The sequence below is a fragment of the Vulpes vulpes genome, chromosome 1 (genome assembly GCF_048418805.1).
Source record: "Vulpes vulpes isolate BD-2025 chromosome 1, VulVul3, whole genome shotgun sequence".
Taxonomy (NCBI): domain Eukaryota; kingdom Metazoa; phylum Chordata; class Mammalia; order Carnivora; family Canidae; genus Vulpes; species Vulpes vulpes.
The window spans coordinates 96,018,093-96,042,431 of NC_132780.1; the positions used below are offsets into that span (position 1 = coordinate 96,018,093).

Sequence of the window (24,339 nt, forward strand, 5' to 3'; positions counted from 1 at the left end):
ACCCTGCACTTGTGCCGTCTTTGTTCCTGCGAGCATTGCGTATTTGCGTTAGCGTCTTTAATGGAGCTGTGAAGACGCCCCGCGGCAGTCAGGGCAGGCCCCGATGGGCAGGCCGCAGCCCTGAGCCTCGGGGACCGCCGTCACCGCTGAGGACCGCCGCTCTCCGCGCCCTCCTCCGGTGTTTTGCAGTCTGTAGGTCTAGGCCTCAAAAAACACCTCCTTTGCAGTTCTCGTTGGTCCCCCGCCCCCATCCCGTAGCCCAGACCCAGAGGGGGCGGGGCAGGGCGTTGTCACTCAACCCCATTGGCCAACGGGAGGGGGACGAGCCCCTCCTCCTCCCCAGGGCCGCGGTGCGGGCATGCGCAGTGGGCGTCCCAGTGCCACCGCCCGTCAGCTGAGAGCCGTGGCTGGGGGCCCGGTGCCGGTGGGTGCGGCTGGCCCGAGGAGGAGGAGGAGGGCGCGGAGGACCGGGGTAAGAGCCGCTCGGGGGCGGGGGGCCGATCCCGCTTCTAGAGGCACCAAGTCCCCGCGGCTGCCGCGCCTCCCTGTTTGTGCGCGTTGTCAGCTGACGCCCTGCGGCTGTGGCCGGGACCCTGGGGGCGGGCGCTGCCAGGCCAGGAACAGCCGCGATCCCGGCGATCCCGCCCCGGCCGATCCCGGCGATCCCGCCCCGCCGATCCCGGCGATCCCGCCCCGGCGATCCCGGCGATCCCGCCCCGGCCGATCCCGCCCCGCGGATCCCGCCGATCCCGCCCCTCCGATCCCGCCGATCCCGCCCCGGCCGATCCCGCCCCGGCGATCCCGCCGATCCCGCCCCGCCGATCCCGCCGATCCCGCCCCTCCGATCCCGCCGATCCCGCCGATCCCGTCCCGGCCCCGCGGGAGCGCTGGCTCCGGAGCCCCGGCGGGTTGCGCGCCCCGGGCGGGACGGGCCGGGGCGGGCCGGGGCGGGCCGGGGCGGGCCGGGGCGGGCCGGGGCGGAGCTCGGGAATCCTGCTGCGGCCCGGAGCGGGACGCCGAGGGGTCGCTTCCTCTTTTCGACTCGCGGAGTCAGAAAACACGTTTTAAAGTTCTCTTCCCCACGCAGAGGATGACACCGGAGCCCGCAGTAACGGGGCCGGGGACACTGCTCGGGGCTCCTCGTGGTGACACGCTGACTCTTTTTGATCTCCGTGTACGTCATTAATGACTTACCCAAAACCTTTAAAAATGTATAAAGTATTTCAAGGTCCGCCTATCCCCCCTTATTGTGTTCTAGGCTGTTGCTTTTTAAAAATTCAGACACAAAGAAAAATACCTTTCCGGTCAAATGCTACATTTTTTCCTCTCAAGTTTCGTCTGTTTGCTTGGCTTTCCTATAGGTACATGGATTTTTGTTTAATTTAGATCAGTGTATTTTGACTATGACTATATATGATTTAGGACTTTCACAGAATCTGGAAGAAAATGCCTACGAAGGGCTCCGTGGTCAGCCACGCAGCAGGTGGACGGTCTCGGGAGCCCCGCCCCGCCCGCCCCGCAGAGGCCTCCGCTGCGGGTCCAGCCCGCCCTGCGCCGTGGGCGGCCTTGCTGTGGGCAACGCTTCGGGACGTTGGTCTCAGACGGTGACTAATTACGAATTATGGTCTAGTTTCAGACTTTCCGTAGATGTTAAATGATACCGTAGTACCTCTTAATGTCTGCACCATTTTTCTTCAGATATCTCACTTCTGCTGCTCCCAGCGGTAGAGTTCTGTCCTCATTTTAGTTAGGGTATGGAACTTCAGCCGAGATCTAAGGATGGAAAAATAGACATATGAGACATCTGCAGTAAGCCTGAGTAAAGTTTGCTGTGATTCCATTTAATTTTAAAGTTTAGTGTATGGAAGGGTGAAAATGACCCTCGGTATTGTGAGTAAAACCAAATAGTATAAAAATTTAACAGATGGGGATGCTGAGCTAAAGAATTCAGTTAATTTGGTTTGGATAGACTCATGTCTATCATGGAATGATCGTCTTCCCACTCATGGAACATCTTCTATGCACCTTATACTGTGAATTTTGCAAGGTTGACAAGGTTGTCTTGTGTTTATATCACCAAACTAGGGATAGAAGGCAATTTACTACCTAGATCATTTTAGAGTGGTGAGTAGCGTGATGATAAAGGAAGTTAGGTCAACAGAGAGTGCCGGGGTGGTGACTTCTCATTGCAGACCCGAAGTCACCAGAGACTTACCTAGCATGCGATGAGACTTTGCTGGTATAAAGGTGCCAGTCATGTGAAGATCATGGGAAGAGCCTTCCAGGGATCGGAAATGGCACTCAGCAAAGGCCCTAAGGCAATAATAAGCCCAGTACATTTGGGATCTGAAAGAAGACACTGGAATGTAGTGTCTGAGGATTGGTAATATTTATTCTCAGACTAGGTTTGTGTTCTTAGGAAATAGATACATTTATTCATTCAGTCTTCAGATATTTATTAAATACCTATTATATAACCCGGTACTTAGACTAGTGTAGCACACAGACAAAACCTTGCTCTTCTGGGTACTTATATTTTGGGGTAAGGGGTAGAGGTAAGTCCAGTGTTTTATGCCAGTACACACTATTAAGAAGGTGAAACTGACTATTTCTCTTGCTCTATCCATGCTTGATTTATAGAGCAAGAGATTTATGTTTAATGAGAGTCTTAGGATTCTGCAGTGTGTACAGTAGTAGTACCTGGGAGTAGTACTTGACACTTAACTTTTCAGTTTTCTTTGTTCCTTTTATTTGTGCTCTACAGAAAGTCTTGAGAATATCCTCGTTATGAGTATTGCCCTTTGTTTTTTTTTTTTTTTTTATGATAGTCACACACACACACACACACACACACACACACAGAGAGAGAGAGAGAGAGGCAGAGACACAGGCAGAGGGAGAAGCAGGCTCCATGCACCGGGAGCCCGACATGGGATTCGATCCCGAGTCTCCAGGATCGCGCCCTGGGCCAAAGGCAGGCGCCAAACCGCTGCGCCACCCAGAGATCCCAATTTTAGCTCTTAGATTAAGCAAGTTACTTATTCTTGTTATGCCTCAGTTTTTTAGGTGACTGCATAGAAAACTGCCCAACCTGCCAACATCTGATGAAATTAGTGAATAAGCAAATCAACTATGTCTTACACTGTGGGAGTTGGTGGTGACCCTGCTCTACTGGCCCAGCGTATCTCTTCTAACATCCAGAAGATCACACAATGTTGTAAGTTGAAATTTAAGTTGACTTCACTGCTTTCAATTCTTTTTTTTTTTTTTAAATTTTTTATTCATGAGAGACACAGAAAGAGAGAGAGAGGCAGAGACATAGGCAGAGGGAGAAGTGGGCTCCCTGTGGGGAGCCTGATGTGGGACTTAATCATAGGACCCCAGGATCACACCCTGAGCAGAAGGCAGATGCTCAACAACTGAGCCTCCCAGATGCCCCCAGTTTTCAATTCTTAACTGAACTTAGGGGTTTGTAGTAGGACAACTCCAATGACCAAGAGAAGGAAGAGAAATCCTCTAAAAGCAGATTTTAGAAAGCTAGAACTCTTAAAATTTAAAAAAAAAAATTAAAAAAAGACCAGAACTCTTGGAATGAATATAAAAGATAATTATGTTAGAAGAGATAACACTTACTGCATTTTTCTGTAGAGTGCCAGGCACATAATACACTATTTTATTAATGAAATAAAGATTTAAAAGGATAGATACTTATATTTGCTTTAAAACCATCTGATTCTGCATGAGATTAAAGAGACCTGTTGACCAAATCCCATTAGGATTGGAACTGGGGAACACTGGAAGTTTACAGTTATTAAAAAATAAAGTTTTGTAAAGGGAAAATACATGGTTCTTTATTAAGAAGCAGGGCATAACTAACAAAACAACATTTTAATCTGTTGAGACAGATCTAGAAGAGAATTCTCAGAGTTCCACAAACCACCTGTGCTACACCTATCAAAAACAATCCTGGTAGACCAGTCCCAAGTAGTATTTTATTGGAACTTATTACTCCTTGGGAAATATATATAGATATATATAGATATATATCTATATATATCTATATATATTATTTAGAAGATAACTCTAGTAGATTGGAGCCTATAGGTTTTTTGTTTTACATTTTGTTTCTGATTCATAGCTAATTACATACGTGTATTATTGTAGTCACTTTGTGGTGATCAGTGTTTTGGCCCTTTGGGCATTACCTGAACTCTATTTTATGTTAATACAGCATTATTCTTTAGCTTAGTTTGTTAAGTCTACTGTTCTCTTTCCCAGAATGTGTTAACACACTGTGAAAATAAAGAATGTTTTCAGATGGCCAAACCATGTTTTCTTATCTAATCATTAACTTCCCAGAAGTTACTGTTCTACCCAAACGACTTCAGTGAGATGTCAGCATGTTTTGGAGGCAAAAGGAGTAAAAGTGGATTATAGAGGGTTCTGAAAAAAGTGCTGCTGTGCACAGTGATATAATAAAAAAGCCAAAGGAAAAAAAATTTTTTTTTCTTTGTTAGAAATAGTGCTGGTGAAAAGAAAAGAAAAGAAAAGAAAAGAAAAGAAAAGAAAAGAAAAGAAAAGAAAAGAAAAGAAAGAAATAGTGCTGGTCTGCCTCAGGCTAATGTGTGAAAATTCAGAGAGGTTATAATTTTATTTTACATTTGTGAAAAAATCAGGACCTAAAATCCTTAGGTAAGAGAAGAGGCCAGGAAGCCTTCCTCCAGAGGACAGGGCAGATCTTTTGTATTGGGAAAGGTAAATGTGTTAGGAATTCTGGGAAGAGGAGGAGGAATGAGCCTCTGAGATTAGAGAGGCTTAAAGCATCCAGTGGTATGAAAGATACACAGATTCGAGATGATGTGTTAGCTTGAACTGGAAGAAGGTAAGAGTTAACTCAAGTCATGTTCCCTGAGAAAGAGATCATATGATCCAACTAGATGAGAAGTGATACCTTGGGCCAGAGTAGCACATTCATGGCATAACTGATAACTACGTATATGACTGTATTGTGTGATTCAGGGCAGCTTTGGATTGTCGGGTAGGGTAGTGATAAGACCCACAACTCTGCCTTGTGAAAAGGGGTTAAGAAGACTAGGACCATTTACCTGTGAGAAGCCATAGTCCCCACCTTCAGATATTTGAAGCACTGTCCTGTATAAAATACAAGAAAAGTGTTCTGCGTGGTCATGAAGGCTTCCACAAATGAATAGAAGCAAACAGTAGCCGGACTTCAGCTCCAGAAGGAGTTGGGCTTTTGAATAATCCTAGTTATTCAAGGATGGAATTGGCATGCCCCAGAGAAGTGCAGTCCTTGTTACTAAGTGACCAGCATATGATGGTCAGATACTACTTTTCAGGTCTGTTTAGTAAGAGGTTTAAACACTGGAGTAATGGTGCAGACTGAATGACTTGTAATTATGATATTCTCTCTCTATTCATTTAGCAAATAATTTATTGAGCACCTGCTACTTACTAGTCATGGTACCAAACCTTAGGAATCCAGCAGTAAGCAAGATCCCCACAGCCCTGTTCTCCTGTAGTTTATAATGTAAGAAGAAACAGATGATTAAAAAAAAAAAAAGGAAATGGAGCTAGAGGATGGGGTAACAGGGTGATGAACATTGAGGAAGGCACATGATGTAAAGAGCACTGGGTGTGATATGCAATTGATGAATCACAGAACTCTACTTCTGAAACGAATAATACACTATATGTTAATTAATTGAATTTAAATAAAAATTTTTAAAAAGGAAAAAAATTAATCACACGTGTCCTATGATGAAAATGAGAGAGCTGTGAGAGCAGGTGCCTGAGGAGGAAGCTGCCTTAGTGGAGATGGTCCCCTGTGTGAGGATGAGAAGGGGCTGGCAGTGGAAGATGGAGGACAAGAGCATTTAGAAGGGGCCAATAGCTAGTATTATAACCCTGAAGCAATCCAAAGTGTGCGGTGTTCAGAAAATAGCAAAGAAAGAGAATCCCAGTGTGGCTGAAACACAGCACTTAGAGGCAAGAGTGGATGGAGATGAAATCAGAGAGGAAGCCAAGCAGGCCACCCCAAGCCTTGGAGGCCATCAAGGGAGTTTAGATTTCATTCTAAGAAGTAAGATACACAATCAGATTGGTGCTTTGAAAAGATTGCTTTGGCTGCTACTGCTTAGAAAGTAGACTTTGGGGAACTCGAGATGGGGGCATGTTGGCCATTGTAGGGGTCTGATGAGAGAGATGTTGGCTTGTACCAGCATAGTGGCAGTGGGGACAGGTGATGTCTGTACATGACGGATGTTCTTTGGAGGCAAAGCCAGCTAGGCTTGCTGATGAATGTGGGTGAGTCCAGGGTGACTCCATGGTTGTTGCATTGAGCAACCAGTGGATGGTGGTAAGTATATACTTAAGTGGGAAGGACTATAGTTCAGAAGCAGAGAGAATTTTGTTTTGGCCAAGTTTGAGATGTCTTTTAAGCATCTAAGTAGAGATGTCAAACATCTGGTTTAAATATACCAATTTGGTGGTTCACCTGGGTGGCTCAGTGGTTGAATGTCTGCCTTCGGCCCAGAGCGTGATCCTGGGGTCCTGGCATTGAGTCCCGCATTGGGCTCCTGCATGGAGCCTGTTTCTCTCTCTGCCTGTGTCTCTGCCTCTCTCTCTGTCTCTCATGAATAAATAAAGTCTTTTAAATAAATAAATAAGTAAACAAATTTGGAGTTCAGAGTGTCATCAGAGAGTAAATAGTATTTGAAACCATAGGTCTAAAATAATCAAAGGTATAAGAGCAGAGAGCTGGAGCATTAAAAAATGTAGAAGTCAGGAAGACAGGGAGAAAGCATAAAGAGTCAGAGTGACCAGTAAGGTAAGAAGAAAATTAGGATATGTTGGATTTCCAGAAATTAAAAACAAGGTGTCTCAAGACTGAGTGAGACATCATTTGTGTCTGATGCTGCCAATAGACTAAAAAGCAGAGAACTGGATCATGCAAACTGGTGACTTTGAAAAGAATATTCATGTCCTGAGTGTAGATGGGGAAAAAGGACTGACCCTTTTACAACGAAAGAGACTTCCTGGAATCCCACTCACTCCTGCTTGTATTATCGACCAGAGTTTACATTTAGTTACATGGCTATACTTAGCTACTAAGGAGGCTGGCTTGCACTATGCTCCTAAATTGGGGATTGCTCCATTTAAGAAGGGAAAAATCAGTATGTGGCAGGCAACTGACAGGTTCCACTATTGAAGTAGAAAGAGGGTCAAAGAAAAGATTGCATTTTTCCACTACAAAAGACAGAGTCCAGTGAGAGTATAATTGCAAAAGAAAGGTCTCTGAAGGTGAGAGGGAGAGGGGAACGGTTTGCCTTTCGTACCTGGACAGAGCCAGGTGGAGTGTGGTGTGGACAGTAAACGTGGTAGACAAAGATGGGGGCATTCCTGTCAGAGGGGGCTGGCTTTAAATGAGATAGGAAGCAAGGGCGTTGGACAGAGGAATGGGGGAGGCTGTAGGAAGTGTACTGAAAGAAGAGAAAGTGATTAGTTGTAGTTTAACAGTGGAGAAGTTTGACGTGCCTCAGAAGTAATGAACGGATGTTTGGCAGGTTGAGTACTCATTGGAAATTTGGGGTCATGAAACCAGTTATCACTTTATTTATCACCAATTATTTAGTGAAACCAATTATCACTATTTTTTTCTAATTCTGAGATTGAGCAACTGAATAAAGCGGAATTTAGATTAGGTAGAGGTAGTTGCTGTTAAAGATCTAACTTACCTCCCGTGAGCATCACCGGTACGGATGTGAAGAAACGTGGAAGTGAAAAGGCAGAAGTGTGAAATTTCAGTTCATTTTTTCCCACCTGGTAATGCTAATAATACTGACTGTGATCGAATGACATGGTACTTGCACCACATTCAGGAGTTTCTCTGTGCACTGCATTTGCATCCTTTGAATTTGGGTCGGTGCAAGTGAGCTAGTTGTACAGAAGAGACCCAAAGAGAAAATACTCTGAGAAGGATAATGCCCCTGTTAGAATACGTGCATCTGCCCAGCTGGAGCTGCCGCCTCTTTAAGTACTGCAGTGGGAAAGGGGTATTTGATACTAGTTTTGAGTAAGATCAGTGAAAACTTGTAAAACAGTCATTTGTATGGTTTAGTTTATACCAAAAAAGAAAATAACAATCAAAAGGATTTTTGATTCTCAGAGGGACCCAAGAATAACATTTATTATGATGAGAATCTTTTGTAACTAGATTACAAAAGAATAACAATATAACAGAGTATAACAGAATATAATCTTTTGTAATAGTATTATATTCTGACAGTTCTGTTTTGCAAAGAGCAGAAGAAATGAAACAATGTTTTAAGCTCTTTTTGGGTCTTAGGATACTTTTTGTTAAAAATAATCTGTAATCTTATCAATTTGCTTTACCAGTGAATTATTTAAACCATATTACAGTAATATAACATATTAAATAAAATACTTAAATGTTATAAATACTTAAATATAAACTACATTAGGGAGAAATAGGTTAACTTACCATAACTTTTTAAGAATGACTGATATGTTTAACAGACTAGAACTTTATTAGGGATTTCTCTGTGGAACATTTAAAATAATTAAGAAAAAAATATATTTTTTGTCTTAATGGAACTATTTATTTGAAAATTTTCTTAAATGCGGAATTTATTGACAGATCATACATCAGACAGTGAGGTGGTGGTGGTGGTGGTGGTGGAAGCAATGAGGAAAGTTTTTAGATCCCTATATGATCTTGATTAAGAAGATATTTTTATCCTGTGAGAAAAAGTGTTATGTTGACTCTGTCACAGAATCAGCAAGGTATTTGTGACCCAACTACTCCATTCGTTGCCTGTGGCATAGACAATATTCTGTTGATGGCCTCACCACAATATCCAGTCTTTCTCAACCCAGCGCTCCAGGCAACCACTCCCAGTAGACTGGAGTTGGCATGTAAATAAAACCATTTGTTACGCCAGGTCTAGAAGATCATCATGCATCAGAGAAGGGGTAGACTTAATGCTCAAGCTTTGAATTGAGATATTTACAAGTAACATTTTTATTAGTAGTACCTGGAAATGAGTTAAGCACCCATTTACCCTTTATCATCTGTCTATATTTTTGAAACAACCTTCTACCTGTGAGGTATAGTACAAGGATAAGCAAGCTTTTATGGGTTGAAATGGTTGAGTCTATTATAGAACTACAGTAGGATATTTTCCCTGAGGCCCTTCATCCTTGTACAAACAAAAAGAAAAATATAGAAAAATGTATTCAGGACACAGATCACACAGAAGTAACTCATGTTTTTGAAAGAAACAATAAATCTGTTGAAATCCATCACATAATTAAAGATTTTTTTAATCTTTAAAAAGTAGAACTATAATATATACAGAGAGTAGTACACTGGTTATTAGTGTATAGCTCAATGAATTATCTGTTACAACACCACACATATGAAGAGAGAGAAAATTACCAGCCCCCTGAATCTCTTCTTATATTTTACCCACTCCACGTTCTTTGAAAGTAAATATCTAACATCACTGATTAATATTCCATTTTCCTAACTTTAATAGAGTCAAGCATCATGTTTTATGTTAGACTTCTTTCTGCATTATGTTTTGTGTAATTCCATGTTGTTGCATATAGCTGTAGGTCGTTTGTTTTCATTATTGAGCAGTATGTTATATTCAAACAGACCACAATCTATTTATTTTTTCTACTGTTTATGGACATTTGGAGTGTCTCTGGGTCTTTTGTTTGTTTTTTGCTATTATAAACAATGCTGAACGTTTTTACATGTTCGTCTCATGTATGTACTTCAGAGGTTGCTAACATGTAGGGTGTGTGTATGTTTACCTGTAGTGGTTACCTAAAGTAACTGTACCGGGTTGTACTCCCACCAGCCAGTGTATCAGAGTTCCTTTTGCTTCAAATCCTTGCCAATTTTTGGCATTTACAGCCTTAAATTTTACCACTTTTAGCCATAGTTCTATCTCACTGTGATTTGTATTGCAATTCCCTGATCAGAATCAGATTTTTTAGAATATCACTGATTTAGGAAAATCAATAAGATAACAGGAAAGGTTTCTAATTAAGCCAGGTCTATGTGAGTGCCTGCACATTTCCTGAAATTGGATCCTGATAGCAGTGTGACCTTAAGTAAGCTCTTGTACTTCCTAGGACATGATTTTCTTATATATATTTCCTGTGGGCTAGGTTGTAGTCTCTTGACTTTAACAGGCTATAGTTGTAACCAGAGTTTTAAAGAATGTTGAAAGCTCTTCTAACATACACAGCATTATTTTCTGTGTTATTGTGAGACCAATTGCCATATCTGGATCCATAACACATACTTTTAAAATTCCATACTTGAAATTCACAAGACCAGCTAAAGTTCCACTAAGACTTAGGTATTATTTCTAAGTATTAGAAGAAGGAGGGAGAATTGTAGTCACGAAGGATTCTGGTGTGAATTGTGTCTGCATTAAGGTATGAATTGAAGGAAATTGATGAGTAGAAATATCAACAGCTGACTGTGAAACATAGTCATTGAAATAAAATTTTCCCGTATGTACACAAAGTAAGTCTTACCACCAAAGCTAAGGAGAATGCTGGCATTTGAGTATTTTTTAAAAACAATAATCTGAAAGAGAAAGAGTGGCTAAAAGTTAGCCTGTGGAAAATGAACAAATTCGATCCATTGGCAATGTTAAATATACTCTGCCAAATTTATGAGTGCAGAAGTTTTCTGCTAAAATATGTATAAGCATGTCTTATGTGCATGTGTGTTCATTCCAGGAGATTTGGGAAAGCAGAACCTTCTAGGGAGGCATAAAATGTGTGAACTTGAACATATTGTAAAGCTTAAGAGAAGGCGACTGGAAAATGTTTATGGAAAATGTTGAATCTTCATTGTTTCATTTTTATCATTTATCTCCTTAGATTAGTTCGACACAGACTTGTTTAGAGTTGCAGAAATATTGGTTTCTTTGTGTTGTAATTAGCTCTCATTCTATATGGGTACTTTCCTTATTTATTTAAAAGGATCAGTGCTTACCTCTTGTCCTCATAAGGTTCTTAGGACTTCGAGATAAAATATAAGGTCTATATAAATTTGTGAGTCCTTTTGTTACTTTTGAGAATGAATACAGAAGAAAAAGGGGGAATGAATACAGTTCATTAGAATCTGGTGAAGAGAACACTTGTTTTAGTCAATACACGACTAAACAAAAGGGAAACAGTATGATCGACTTCTCTTTTTTGGTGCCAGGACAAACTTTTCTTTAAAAAAGAACTGCAGTCCCGAGAAGTTAATAAATTTACTAGAACTGTATATTTACTCTGGAATTGAGGATTTTTTTTTTTCCTGAGGTGCAGTCTGTTGGTGGATATTGGTAGTTGGGAAGGCAGTTCATGGAGGAAAAGGAGTTGAAAACTTATTCTCTTCTCCCCTTGCCTCCTAAAACGCGATTTGATGTATCTACTTTTGTTATCACACATCTGAAAATACTTGGTTGGATTTTTTCCCCTTGAAGAGAAAAACTTTAGTAGCCTTGATTTCATTGTTGTGAAATCATGCCTAGGTTGTTGACAAAGCACAGAGATAGGTATGGGAATTATTGCCTTATCCAAGAGAATTTTGACAGAGTATGACAACTTTTTCTTCTTTCTGGTGGCTTTTCCTGCACAACCTAATATGAGTGCTGTTTATGATGGAATGGAATCTAATGCTACAAAGTATTTACACATTATTATATTCTTTCATTTTTTATGAAAATGATATCATACCATACATTTTTTTCCTGCTTACTTTTTCTTTCTTCTCTGTTGGCTGAATAATTTTCTATTATATGAATGTGTCACACATCATTTAACCAATCCTCTATTCAGGGGCATTTTATCCTCACATTAGGTGTATAAAAGTTGGGGAATTTACCATTTATGCTGCCTCCACACATGAATCCTCCTGTGTGTTCTGTGTAGGTAAAGTGTGATGCTGATTATATGATAAAAATTTTTCATGCATGTTTCCATACCCGTATGTAAAAACATTATAATTATTATTAGATTTTTTTCACTATAAACATATGCAATATGCTCAGTAATTGCATATCACAAAGTAGCTTCTTTTTTACTACAGTAAAGTTTGTGGTTGGTTGTGTAACGGCTTCTCAACTGCCCCATGGTGCTGCTTATCTGTACATTTTAGTTGGCTCAGTGTTGATGTGGGAGCCAGACAGCAGATATTAGGCTAGGTTTTTTAGTTTTGGTTTCCTATAATGGTTTTGACAATTATTGTCCACCTCTCTCTCTTTTTTTGTTGTTTTTCACCAATTAGTGAGCAGTATTTTCCGTTAAAGAGTCACTGCGTTTTATGCTCATTCCAGACTGTTTTTTTTTTAAAGCAGTTCTTAATGGATTTGCCTGTGAATTTATTTGGAAGAACCTAACGTCATACAAAATAGTATTCTGTAAGTCTTGGTACATTTATTTTTCCCAGTCTTTTTTCTTGTTGGAATGTCATTATCTTTGACCATTATTTGAAGAAACCATTGTTGTGGTAGCGTGTCACTGGTATTGGGTATGGCCATCTGCTTCTCTGGAATAGCTTGGTCATTATCCCATTTAAAGTCCAAGAGAATGCCCACAAACATCAACAAGATTCCCTCCTAGCCTGTGGACTATGACTTTCTTATTGAGGACTGTGAAAACGACTAGCTAAAAAACCAACCGAGGCCCTCTTATTTGTGAATACCCAGAGCACTGTCTTGCTGTTGGGGCTTGAGAGGAGAGCTGGGCAGGATGGCCCAGATACATCCAGTGATTTTAGTTGTGTAGTATTGCCAGTACACCCTACTTTATTCACAAAACTTTAGAAGGTGTAAAATTAGTATCTTTTAACAATGGGCATACCTTGGAAGTATTGTGGATTTGGTTTCAAACCAATAAATTAAGTTAAATTTTTGGTTTCCCAGTGCATCTAAAGTTATATTTATATTATACTATAGCCTATTAAATGTACAATAGCTTTATATCTAAAGAAACAATGTACATGGTTTAACTAAAAAATACTTTATTGCTAAACCATGCTGACCATCATCTGAGCTTTCAGGGAGTCATAATCTCTTTGCTTCTGGGGGGTCTTGCCTGGATGTTGATGACTGCTAACAGAGCAAGGTGGTGACTGCTGAAGGTTGGGGGCTGTGGCAATTTCTTAAAATAAGACAACAGTGAAATTGCATCAATTGGTTCTTCCCTTCATGAAAAATTTCTCTGTAGCATGTGATGCTGTTTCACAGCATTTTACCTACAATAGAATTTCTTTAAAAATTGGAATCAGTCCTCTCAAACCCTGCCCAACTAAGTGTCATATTCTAAGTCCTCTGTTGTCGTTTCAACAGTCTTCACAGCAGCTTTATCAGGAGTAGATTCCATTTCAAGAAACCACTTTCTTTGGTGACCCACGAGAAGCAGCTCCTCAGCCACTGAAGTTTTATCACAAAATTGTAGCAATTGAGTCATATCATCTTCAGGCTTCACATTTCAGTCTAGTTCTCGTGGTATGTGTGCCACATCTGCAGTTTCTTCCTCCCAGGACTCTTGAACCTCTCCAAGTCATCCATAAGGGTTGGAATTGACTTCTTCTAAACCCCTGTGAATGTGGATGTTTTGGTCTCTTCCCATGAATCATGAATGTTCTTAATAGCATCTAGAGTGGTGAATCATTTTCAGAGGTTTTAAATTTGCTGTTCCCAGATCCATCAGAGGAATCACTGTGAGAGCTCTAGCTTTATGAAGTGTGTTTCTTAAATAGGACTTCAAAGTTGAAATGACTCCTTGATCCATGGGCTACAGAATGGGTGTTGTGTTAACAGGCATGAAAAGAGCATTAATCTCAGTGCACATCCCTATCAGAGCTCTTGGGTCACCGGGTGCATTGTCACGAACAAGAATATTTTTTTAAAGATTTTATTCATTTGAGAGAGAGAGCCTGTGCAATTATGGGGGGAGGGGAGTAGAGGGAGATGGATAAGCAGACTGCGCTGAGCTCAGAGCCAGATACGGGGCTTGATCTCAACAACTGTGAGATCATGACCTGAGCCGAAATCAACAGTCCATTGCCTAACCGACTGCCCCACCTAGGGTGCCCCAATGAACAGTGATGTTTTGAAGGAATCTTTCTTCTGAACAGTAGGTCTCAATAGTGGACTTAAAAATATTCAATTAACCATATTATAAACAGATGTGCTGTCATGCAGTCTTCGTTGTTTACCTATAAATCAAAAGAAGAGTAGATTTAGCATCATTTTTAAAAGCTCTAGGATTTTTGGATTGGTAAATGAGCACTGGCCTCAACTGCATTAGCCTATAACAAGAGAACCAGCCTGTCCTTTGGAACTTTGAAGCCAGGCATGGACTTCTTCTGTCTTTGAAATTCCTAGATGGCATCTTTTTTCCAGTATAAGGCTGTTTCATCTACGTGGAAAATCTGTTGTTTAGTTTAGCCACCTTCATTAGTTATCTTAGCCAGATATTTTGTATCTGGGGAAAGTATGTTCTAGATGGGGACTAACAAGTGCAAGGGCCCTGAGGTGGCAGCAGAACTAGGGTTTTAGGGATGTAGTGAGGAGGCCGGTGTGCACAGAGCACAGAGAAGGGAGAGTAGGAGCTGGGTTGGGGTTGGGTTAATCTTTGTGGGCCACTGTAAGGACTCGGGCTTTTATTCCAAGTAGAACAGGGGTTTTGAGCATTTACATAAATGCAGTGTGGAAACATAGATATGAGAATTTTATCATGCAGCTAGCCTCACACTTTATTTGATCTACATAGAACTCAGAAGGATTAATTTGTGGAGGCAGCATAGTGGTAAGTTCTCCAACTTTTAAACACACAGAAATTTGGTTAAATTCCATGCAACACATTGTTATGACAGAGGAGGCTCGTGGGCTCCAGCTATAGTTCCAGATTTTTTAGGTGGTTAAGATAAATGAAGAGAGGGGCTGGAGGAGGATATATATATATAATATATATGTACTGGAGAGTAAAGAGGATGACTGACCATAGAGTTTAAGTTGGGGAGGAGGTGACTGAAGACATGAGGGTACAGGGAGGCTGTGTGAGGTACAGTGGCCTAGTGGTGGGACCAAAGGGTGGAAGGTCCTGTTGAGTCTGGGGTTCCTTGTCGGAGCCAGGGTACCAGTGAGAGTGAGCAAGACATACAGGAGGTGGTGGGTGGTAAATAGGATGTGTGGCAGTAAGGTGGTGGGAGAGTTACGGTTACTGGCAACGAGCAAACGTTTGATATGATCTTGAGTATGTGACTAAGGTGGGATGGGGAACGAGATCTTTGGGGAGGAGTGTGCAAAGAATTGAGGCCAGGTTGGTGGAAGGATCATCAACATGTGTATTGAAATCACAGAGAATTGAGGCAGGAATAGAGAGTGACCCTGAGCCCGGAGCTGAAATCCTTAGCAGGCGAGGTGGTGTGGCCGAAGCACACAATGTGCTCACAGCTGCAGTGGGTAGTGGTGACCGGGTCCAGGCTTCTGTGTCTGTTCTTTTTTGTGCTCCTTGTCACTTAGTCTTCCCTTCTGAATTTGCCTTTCGCTTTCTTTCCTGACTTACCCAGGTTCCTACTTCCCAAGTCCCTTTTATCTAGCTGGCTGGTGTGAGAGTTCTTTTGTGCTCTCACTTTAAAAGTACAATTAATTGCCTCATTGAGTTCAAAAAATTGTGGTGCTATTTAGGGCTGCAGTTTTCACCCTATCCACTTTGTGTGTGTGTGTGTGTTTTTCTTCACCCTGTCCATTTTGTGGCCACGTTTTTTCCTGCTGTGTTTTCTTCGAAGGGAATTTTGTTGTTCTTTTCCACAACTGTTATGGTCCTTTTTGTGGTTGCTCTATCGGTTCTTTTTCGGCCCTTGAATGGAATGAGCGGCTTTCCTGGACGGGAGCCCTCCTCCTGTGGAGGAGTGCGAAGTCTCTGCTCAGGGGCTCTGTGTCTGGCCCCAGGGCCCTGTTCCTCTCCCCCTCTGTCTCTCGAAACCTCGTCTTGTGCGGAGGGCCCTCCCCCATGTCCTGATAGCCCCCCCCCCGCCCCCCCAAGATGCACAGCTACCGTTTTTGTAAGGCGGCCGCCTGCTCCCAGGGAAAGATGGTCCTTTCCGAGGTCAGTGGCCAGCGGCTTGGGGCATGGCCCAGCCTCCTTCCGCCTCCTCCCCTGGAGGGTGTCCAGTCCCTTCTCAGCCCTCTCCTGGTCCCACGCAGGGTGTGCTATCCTCTTCTGGAAGGGAGTGCTTGCTGCTGACCCTTGGAGCTGTCCCGCTCTTACACTGCCCTGCAGCCCCCTACTCCCTACCTGACCCATATGGCTTCGCACTCAGGAGCTGTTCTTTCCTGTTGCTTTTGGCCACATGTATATATATTTTAGAAGTTTTTATTGTCCTCATTTCTCTGAAAACAAAACTTTTATGAATTTTGTTTCTATCCCCCCCTCCCTCTGTTCTCTGTGGCTTCAAGACAGGAGAAGAAGGAAGATTCAGAAACAGACTTACCCGGTGTCCCTGTAGGGAGCAGAAATCCATTCTCAATCCATTTTAATGACATCTGAGTAGCAGTGTCTTGGCACATGGAACCGATCATAAATGAAGAGTGAGGTAGTAGTTTGCAGATCATTGCCATATAAACTGGAGGTGCTTTTGGAGCAGAAGGAGAATGAATGGGCTGGGCCGTTCAGTGGATGGCAGGAAAGCAGCTCGTCAAGGAGGACCAGGAAGCCTGTGGGAGCTTGGCCACTGGCAAGTCCTTGCCTGGGCTTCCTGCTCAAACAAATCACCTTCTTTAGGGGCTGCATCCACCTCTGGGCCTTTGTGACTTCTGATTCTAGATTTCTTCAGAGTAGGTAAACTAGTAGGTCCATGTTATAAAATGTTCACGCTGTATATCTTCGCTAAGAGAGTTTATAATGTTCCAGCCATCTTAGAAATCCAGAGTATTGTTTACATACAGTTTTCAAATGGCTTGATTTTGTACTTTAAGAACCGTGCCCTCAGATTTACTTCTTTATTAATCTACAGTAGCTTTAAAATACCCTACATTTCCACTTTGTTAATCTGTATGCCTTTCTACCTTCGAAATATTTGGGGAGAAAACCAATGAGAAATTTAAAATTAAATGTGTCCAGTGTGTTCTGAATTTGAGATTACTTTGTGGAAGAGGCTGTGCTTCCAGGTGTGCTAGGGTAATTCCAGAAGGAGAGTGCAGCAAACCAGTGGGCTTGGCCTCTGGAGGCACAGACTCCATAGTGGAGTCTCAGCTCAAGACTCATCCTTTAGAAGATCCTTCATCTTCCTTTTACTCTCTCTATTCTCCACAGTTTGCTTCAGTTCTTTATCCACAAAGAAGATAAGCTGCCTATCCAGGTCACAAGACAGAGCATGAGATAGAAAGCATATTGGAAAAAAGCCCAAGTAGTTGTCTTTCAGATTCTCTGGGGATTTCCCAGTTGTGCTTTTTAGAATTATACTATACTTTTCTTGTTTTTTTTTTTTTTTTTTATCTGTGAAATACACTCCATTTCACTCCATTTTTTTCCTCAGAACCTTTTTGTGTTGATACTTTTCTTCAACTCGATAAGACTTTTTTTTTTGATGATCTACTGTGCACCTTGTACTGTGTAATGAAAGTGACCACATGGTTCTAACTTGAATCATAGTAAACCTACCAGTAATAGCATCTTTCATTCTTAAGCCTATGCCATTTCAAAATGTTTTCATATATATCATCTGCTGTAGTAATCCAAACCAACCTTTAAAGCAAATAAAGGAATTGGTTGATAGATAAGAAAAGAGTGGAGGCTAAAACAGAATTTGTTTCTTTTAACATTTCATTGTTTTCTAGTTCAGTTTCAATTATGTCATTTGTACGTAACTGCCAGATAGTTGTCATTGTCAGGCAATAGCTAACTCTTCCATTCTAATTAAAGGATATAGCTATTCTGTATCAGTTCGTTTGATATTTATCATCATCTCTGCAGTGACTATATCAAAGATTATAAAGTTTCCTCCCAAAGCATTAGGTAACATTAGTTAGCTAAGATATGTTAATAAGAATATTCTTTGGGGCGCCTAGGTGGCACATGGGGTTGGTTATGTGCCCGACTCTCGATTTCATCCCAGGTAATGATCTTAGGTCGTGAGATCTAGCCCTGTGTTGGGCTCCATGATGAGTGGGGAGCCTGCTTAAGATCCACTCTCCTGGGGCACCTGGGGGGGCTCAGCGGTGGGGCGTCTGCCTCCGGCGTGGGGCGTGATCCCAGTCTGGGGGTCCGCATCAGGGTCCCCGCGGGGAGCCTGTGTCTCTGACCCTCTCTGTCTCTCATGAATAAATAAATAAAATATTAAGGAAAAAAAAAAAAGAATCTCTCCCTCTCCCCCTCCTCCCCTCTGCTCACTCGCTCTTAAAAAAAAAATTTATTGTTCATTTCTGACTTTGAGGAGAAAGACGTAAACCGCTTCACACCATGAGCTCCCATTTATCGAGCTCTTTCTTACAATATCCAGTGCAAGCTGTTCCCCGCTGAAATTAATGATAACCGAGAAAGAGGTGATTTTCTGCGGTGTAGCTCTTGAGGCAGGGACAGCCTGGGGAGGGTGGGTAAGCTGCCCAGGTTGGGGTGGGGAAGACGTGAAGCTGGGTTTCCAGGTCAGGCCACAATTCTGAGTTGTTTTGGGGGTTGAGCAACAGAGATGGTTGGTGCTAAAAGAGAACATAGCTGTGTTGTGTTCTGGTTTTGGGAGATAATTCTTTGAGGGCTCTGTGTGCCTGTCAGGGCTGGCTCAGGTACCCTTGCATGCCAGCCACCCTCACTGCACAGGCAGCCGCGCTCCGACAGCTTGGAACAGTTCCGTGGTCCCTAACGACCAACCATTTCATGGCAAAAAAAAAAAATACTCTTTGCAATGAAGCATTTTTTTCCCTTAAGTAATACACTAGATGGCAGCAGACCCTCGTGGACTAGAGTAGGTCTGTGGTACTGAAAGGGAACGGCCGGAAAGGGGACTGCTTTGTTTTTAAGGAAATAATGCACCCTTCTTTTGGAGGTGTAGGAAATAGTGTTCTCTTTATGTTATGAAAAATGTGATGTATTCTTTAGAGTCACCTCTCTAGAGATGCAATGGAACAAATAGTTCAAAATTGCAGATAATGCAAAAATAATTTGGTCATTATATTCCTGTAGAAGTACATCTTGATTTAATCCTACCTCCCTGTAGTAGGTGAATTTTTCTTCAAGACACTGTTTATGTTTATGTAAAGAATTTGTTCCTTAATTTTCATGTTTGATGAGATTTTTCTTTCCTTCAAAGTTGGGCATATGCCGATTAGAATTGAATATGACTATCCTATACATTTACAATACCCGAGACTATTGATAATGAAGTGAGGCCATAAAGAGCCTGACTTGGGAGAAACTAAGAATGTAATCAGTTTTTTCATATCACCAGCCTGCTGGTCATCTTTCTAGAGACTTTATTTTATCTCCCTCTCTATAAGCTCATCTTTCTTAAGCATTTTTTAATATGGTCAACTTGGGTATGGCAAAAGATCCTACAGGCCGCTATCCTACTGTTCTTATTTGCCAAAAGGATAAGAACTAGGAGATAGTGAAAAACTAGAGATTAGTAAAATAATAGAGTGGTAGCAATACAGTGCTTACTCTACAGTATTGTTCATCCAGTAGATGACACAGTAACTGTAATTCTGTTTCTAAAATAATGTGAAAAGAGCAGCAGTTGAAATAACCAGGACCTGTGACATACTTATTATGTATTCTTCCTGAAAATTGCAGAAATTCAACTCCATGTACATGCCTGGTTGGTAAAAAACAATTTGCAACGCTCTTAAATACTGTACCACATAGGCTTAGTAACAGTACTTTTAATACATTCAAATATACTGAGTCAGAGTTTGCAAATATAAAGTTTTAGCAATTTTCCCTAATTTAGGACAGGGGTTGGCCAGGGCCAAATAGTGAATAGGCTTTGTGGCCACATCTGGTCCCTTGCTTCTACTGCTTCTTTGTTATTGTTGTATTCCCCCCTTAATTCTTTAAAAATGTAACAGCCATTTTTAGCTGGAAGGCTGTACAAGACAGGCCATAATTTCCTGACCCGGATATGAAAGGGTAACACTAGTCACGTAAAATGATCTCTCTGGAGTCTTGCCAGTTCATCAGACCTGAAGAAAGAACAGGCATTTACTTCCTGATCAGTTTCAGCCAGGCTGAAGGATCCTGGAGATCAGCAGGTGGGCCACGAAACCTACGGCTCAGTTCTTTATTCCAAGTTTAGCATATGCTTACTTGTCTCTTATTTGCTTTGGCAAACATACCCCTATATTATGAAATAATCTTTTAAAAAATCTGTTACTTTTAGCCCTTGTAGTGTACTGAAAAATAGTGTTTTGTAAACTCAGAAACCTACATTTTTAATCCTAGCTCTTCTATTAAGGAACTGATTTCTTGGTCAAGTCAGTTACTCTGTCTGGTTCTCAATGTTTTTGTTTATAAAATGAGATCAAACTAATGCCATATAATATTTCTCCTAAACTTGATTCAGTGATTTCAGATTTATGTTTCCATAGGCCCTTTGTCAGGTAACTTTTAAATGAGCCTCAAGTTTAGAGCTATAGAAATGAAAGGAACACAGTTGAATCAGTGTTAACGTACAAAACCTCTCCCACTGTGCCAGATGCATAGTGGGTGCTCAGCAGATGTTTGTATGAATGATGAATAATTGAGCACACTTACCTATCTTACTCCCTTCTGTGCCTTTTATTTTAGAAATACATATCCTTTTAGAAATACATATCCTTTCTTACATAAGATTCGATCTTTCTAATGCCCTCTTTTGGTTCAGCTTTTCAAATATTCATTGTCAACAACGTGGTGGGTTCTAGAGGTACAAAAATGAATATGACTAGTTTTTACATTTATAAGGAGTTTACTTTCAAGTCAGGGAGACAGTAAATAATTTAATTATTTTAATTTATATGCTAATATGGTATTAGAGATTTGAATTGCTAAGCTGAAGTGCCCTGTAATTTGAAATCACTACAAAAACCACCTCCATTTAGGCTTGTCGAAGAGTCTCCTTTTCTCTGTGATTGCTAGTAGGTCTCTTACTATTAATCACCTGTATTACACAAAGTGGAGGTAAGCAAAATGCAGAGCCTCTTAGAACAGCTTTGCTGCTTTAACCACCAGGTTTTTTCCCCCCTAAGACAGATCTGTGACGATCCTTCTCAGTGGTCATGATATAATGGAGAAGATCTGGGTGTAAGTAAAAATTCTAGGTATTAGGTGGCCAAAAATAAATACCCATCATAGGGCAGCCTGGGTGGCTTAGCAGTTTATCGCTTGCCTTCAGCCCAGGCCATGATCCTGGAGACTCGGGATCGGGTCTCACATCAGGCTCTCTGCATGGAGCCTGCTTCTCCCTCTGCCTGTGTCTTTGCCTCTTTCTCTCTGGATCTCTCATGAATAAATAAAGTCTTTAAAAAAAATACTCACTATAGTTCATCCCTTTTGTTTCCTACAGCAAACATCTTTTTTTTTCTTTTCTCTCTCCTTCCTTCCTTCCTTCCTTCCTTCCTTCCTTCTTTTAAATTACCTTAAAAAAAATTCCCCTGCCTGACATTGTGCTGCTCTCTCTTACCACAAGAATTCTTCTCCCATCTCCACAAAAGGGGAAAACCAAGATCTGTTCAGTTTCTGCATCCAGTACCAAGTCTCAAGGGTGACTTCCTGTCCATTACTCTGTTCCAGCAATATCGAATCACATACTCTTTAGCCTGTGGACCAGAGAGCAGGTGTAAGCACCACAGCACACCCTTTATAAAACAGTTGAGGATATGGGCGAGGGCAAAGACAAATAGTTACAACATCTAAAGAGTACATTGCGGAAAAGGAAGAAAACATTGACAGGTGCTACAGCTGTTGCTCTACAGCTAGAAACAAAGCTGCAGTTCACGTTAATTATCTTGTCTCCTTTGGTGCTACCAAAAGCCATTCCATGTTCTTTTTGCCTTCGTTTTCCCCCTCGTCTGTTTGGAGTCACCCCGCCCTTGTTGCTTCTGCTCATGTGCTTGATGATTAAAGATGATAGCATTAGCAGGTTCTTCCCAGTTAATCTCCCAGGAGGTGTTTCCACTCCTCTTTCTCACTTTGGTGTGGGCACACTCTTACATCCCCTTAGCAGTTAAGTCGGTGGATACTATACTATCCTGGCTCCAAACGGCTACATGGAATCTCAGCTTCTGCTTAGGTAGAAACATAGTTGTATCCCTTGCTTGGATATTGTCTCTAAATTAAACTCCAAGTGTGGAAGAAAATTTGCAAATGGGTGATTGAGATGTAAACGTGAAATGTCTCTTTCTTCATTTTGACCACAGAGTTCCCAAATCTAAGTTTTCTTCCTGGTTCTCAGTAAAACAGCACCCTGGAGTGGTGGTTCTTTGAGAACATAAAGATCCTCCATAGGACAGAGCTTTACCTTCCTGGGATACTGTCGCCCAAGTGATACCATAACTGAGTCTAAAATAGGCCAGTAAACATTCTAGGAGTCCAGCAGCTGCTAGATGATGGAGTACTGGCAAACCAGTGAGCTCCATTATCTTGGGAAGATCTGTCCTTTTTCTTTTCTCTGTATAGTGGATATCTGAATCAGAAACTCGGATGTGTGGAGAACCACGATTGTGACTAATGTGCAGATTAGGAAGCTGGTAGAAGCACAGAGGAAGGGAGTAGAGGAAGCATAACAAAATCCATAATCATTATTTTAGTGAATTTAAATTCCGCTTCATTCAAGATGGAAGAAGCATAATTATCTTGTCACTGGGTGGCTGGCTAATAACCCCAAGAATAGTACCGTATCACATATTTACTTTTGGTTGCTATTGCTACAAATTGGTACATGGCATTGTCAATAATCCTGATAGTCTGAGTAAGGGGAAGTTAATGTTGGTGAGCCTATATAAATGGCTTTTATTCCTACACCATAGCTAGTTTATAATTTTGAATAAGTACTGTAGGACTTGGGGCAAGGGACAGGCTGAGTCACATAACACAGAAAGAAATACACCAACAAGATAATAAAACACCTAATTCAGCTAGTGGACAACTCAAGTCATTTTGTTACCTGGTACACCATTGTTTCCTTTTTAACAAGACTGCTGTTCATTTATTCAGTGAGTAATATTTAAGTCCCTGTTTTTGGCCCATTTTTTTTACTGGCTTGTCTCACTTTCCTTAGTTATTTCTAGTTTTCATATACTATGGATATTGCTCCTTCTTATATATGTCTCTGCATTTTGTTTTTAAGGCTTTTGATTGTATCTTTACTTGCTTATTTCTCTTAACTTGTACCATTCTGATATATGAAAAGTTGATTATCCATGACATTTAATTATTTCCTATGTGTATTTGCTTGTTGTAAGTTTCATGATTACGTCTTTTATCCTTTTTGCACTGGACTATTTTTCTGTTATCAATTCATAGGAGGTGTTTTTTTTCCCCCCTGTAATAGGGACATTAACCCCTTTGCTCATCATATGCTGCAGATGCTTTCACACATACACGTTATTTAAATGTATATCTGTGGGATCCCTGGGTGGCGCAGCGGTTTCGCACCTGCCTTTGGCCCAGGGCGCGATCCTGGAGACCCGGGATCGAGTCCCACGTCGGGCTCCCGGTGCATGGAGCCTGCTTCTCCCTCTGCCTCTCTCTCTCTCTCTCTGTCTGTGACTATCATAAATAAATAAATAAATAAATAAATTAAATGTATATCTGTAATACAAACACACATTTGCATAGCACATTAAAAATTATTTATGTTGTCAAGTTTGACATATTTTCCTCCATGGTTTTTAGTTTAATATCATGCTTAAATAATATTTTATTCCTCACTCCAAGATCATAAAAAAGTCATATGATAAATTTATGTTATCATTTCATGTAGCAGTTTAATGGTTTCAGCTTAATAATTGCAGATTTATTTTGCTAACACAAGGTAGTTTTCTAACGGTAATCAGTTTTCCTGCTATCATTTATCAAATTTCCGTTTTTTTCTCACATAATACGACTTTTTTAAATGACAAGAACCCTCTAGAGATGAGATAAATGGTCATGCTAAAGTTTATCTTATTGACATACTTAGTTTTGAAAATAAAAACTTTAAACTCCTATAAGGCAATCCAAGAAAACCTATTGAGATTCAAAGGAAGTATAAAACTAATAGCAAGCAGTCATAAGTTAAACAAAGCAAACAAAATTTCTCTG

The 24,339-nt window shown here is 41.2% G+C and overlaps 1 protein-coding gene and 1 pseudogene across 15 annotated transcripts in view; one reads left to right on the forward strand and one right to left on the reverse strand.

Annotated features, from left to right (window-relative positions):
• Window positions 1-1,183, reverse strand: part of LOC112919380 (trace amine-associated receptor 6-like) — a 28,727-nt pseudogene extending 27,544 nt beyond the window's left edge.
• Window positions 347-24,339, forward strand: part of STX7 (syntaxin 7) — a 65,321-nt gene continuing 41,328 nt past the window's right edge. For 5 of the 15 annotated variants that reach the window (XR_011994394.1, XR_011994395.1, XM_072720958.1 and 2 more), the window contains exons 1-2: window positions 347-472; window positions 3,059-3,217. Coding sequence is in view for 12 of the 15 variants with exons in the window: in XM_072720958.1 (XP_072577059.1) it covers window positions 3,133-3,217 (85 nt within the window). In the remaining 3 variants the exon portion in view is untranslated. Of the gene's footprint in view, window positions 473-1,087; window positions 1,175-1,422; window positions 1,605-3,058; window positions 3,218-12,410; window positions 12,477-24,339 lie in introns of those variants that run through there. The other 10 variants (XR_011994391.1, XM_072720894.1, XM_072720954.1 and 7 more) reach the window with 6 other exon arrangements.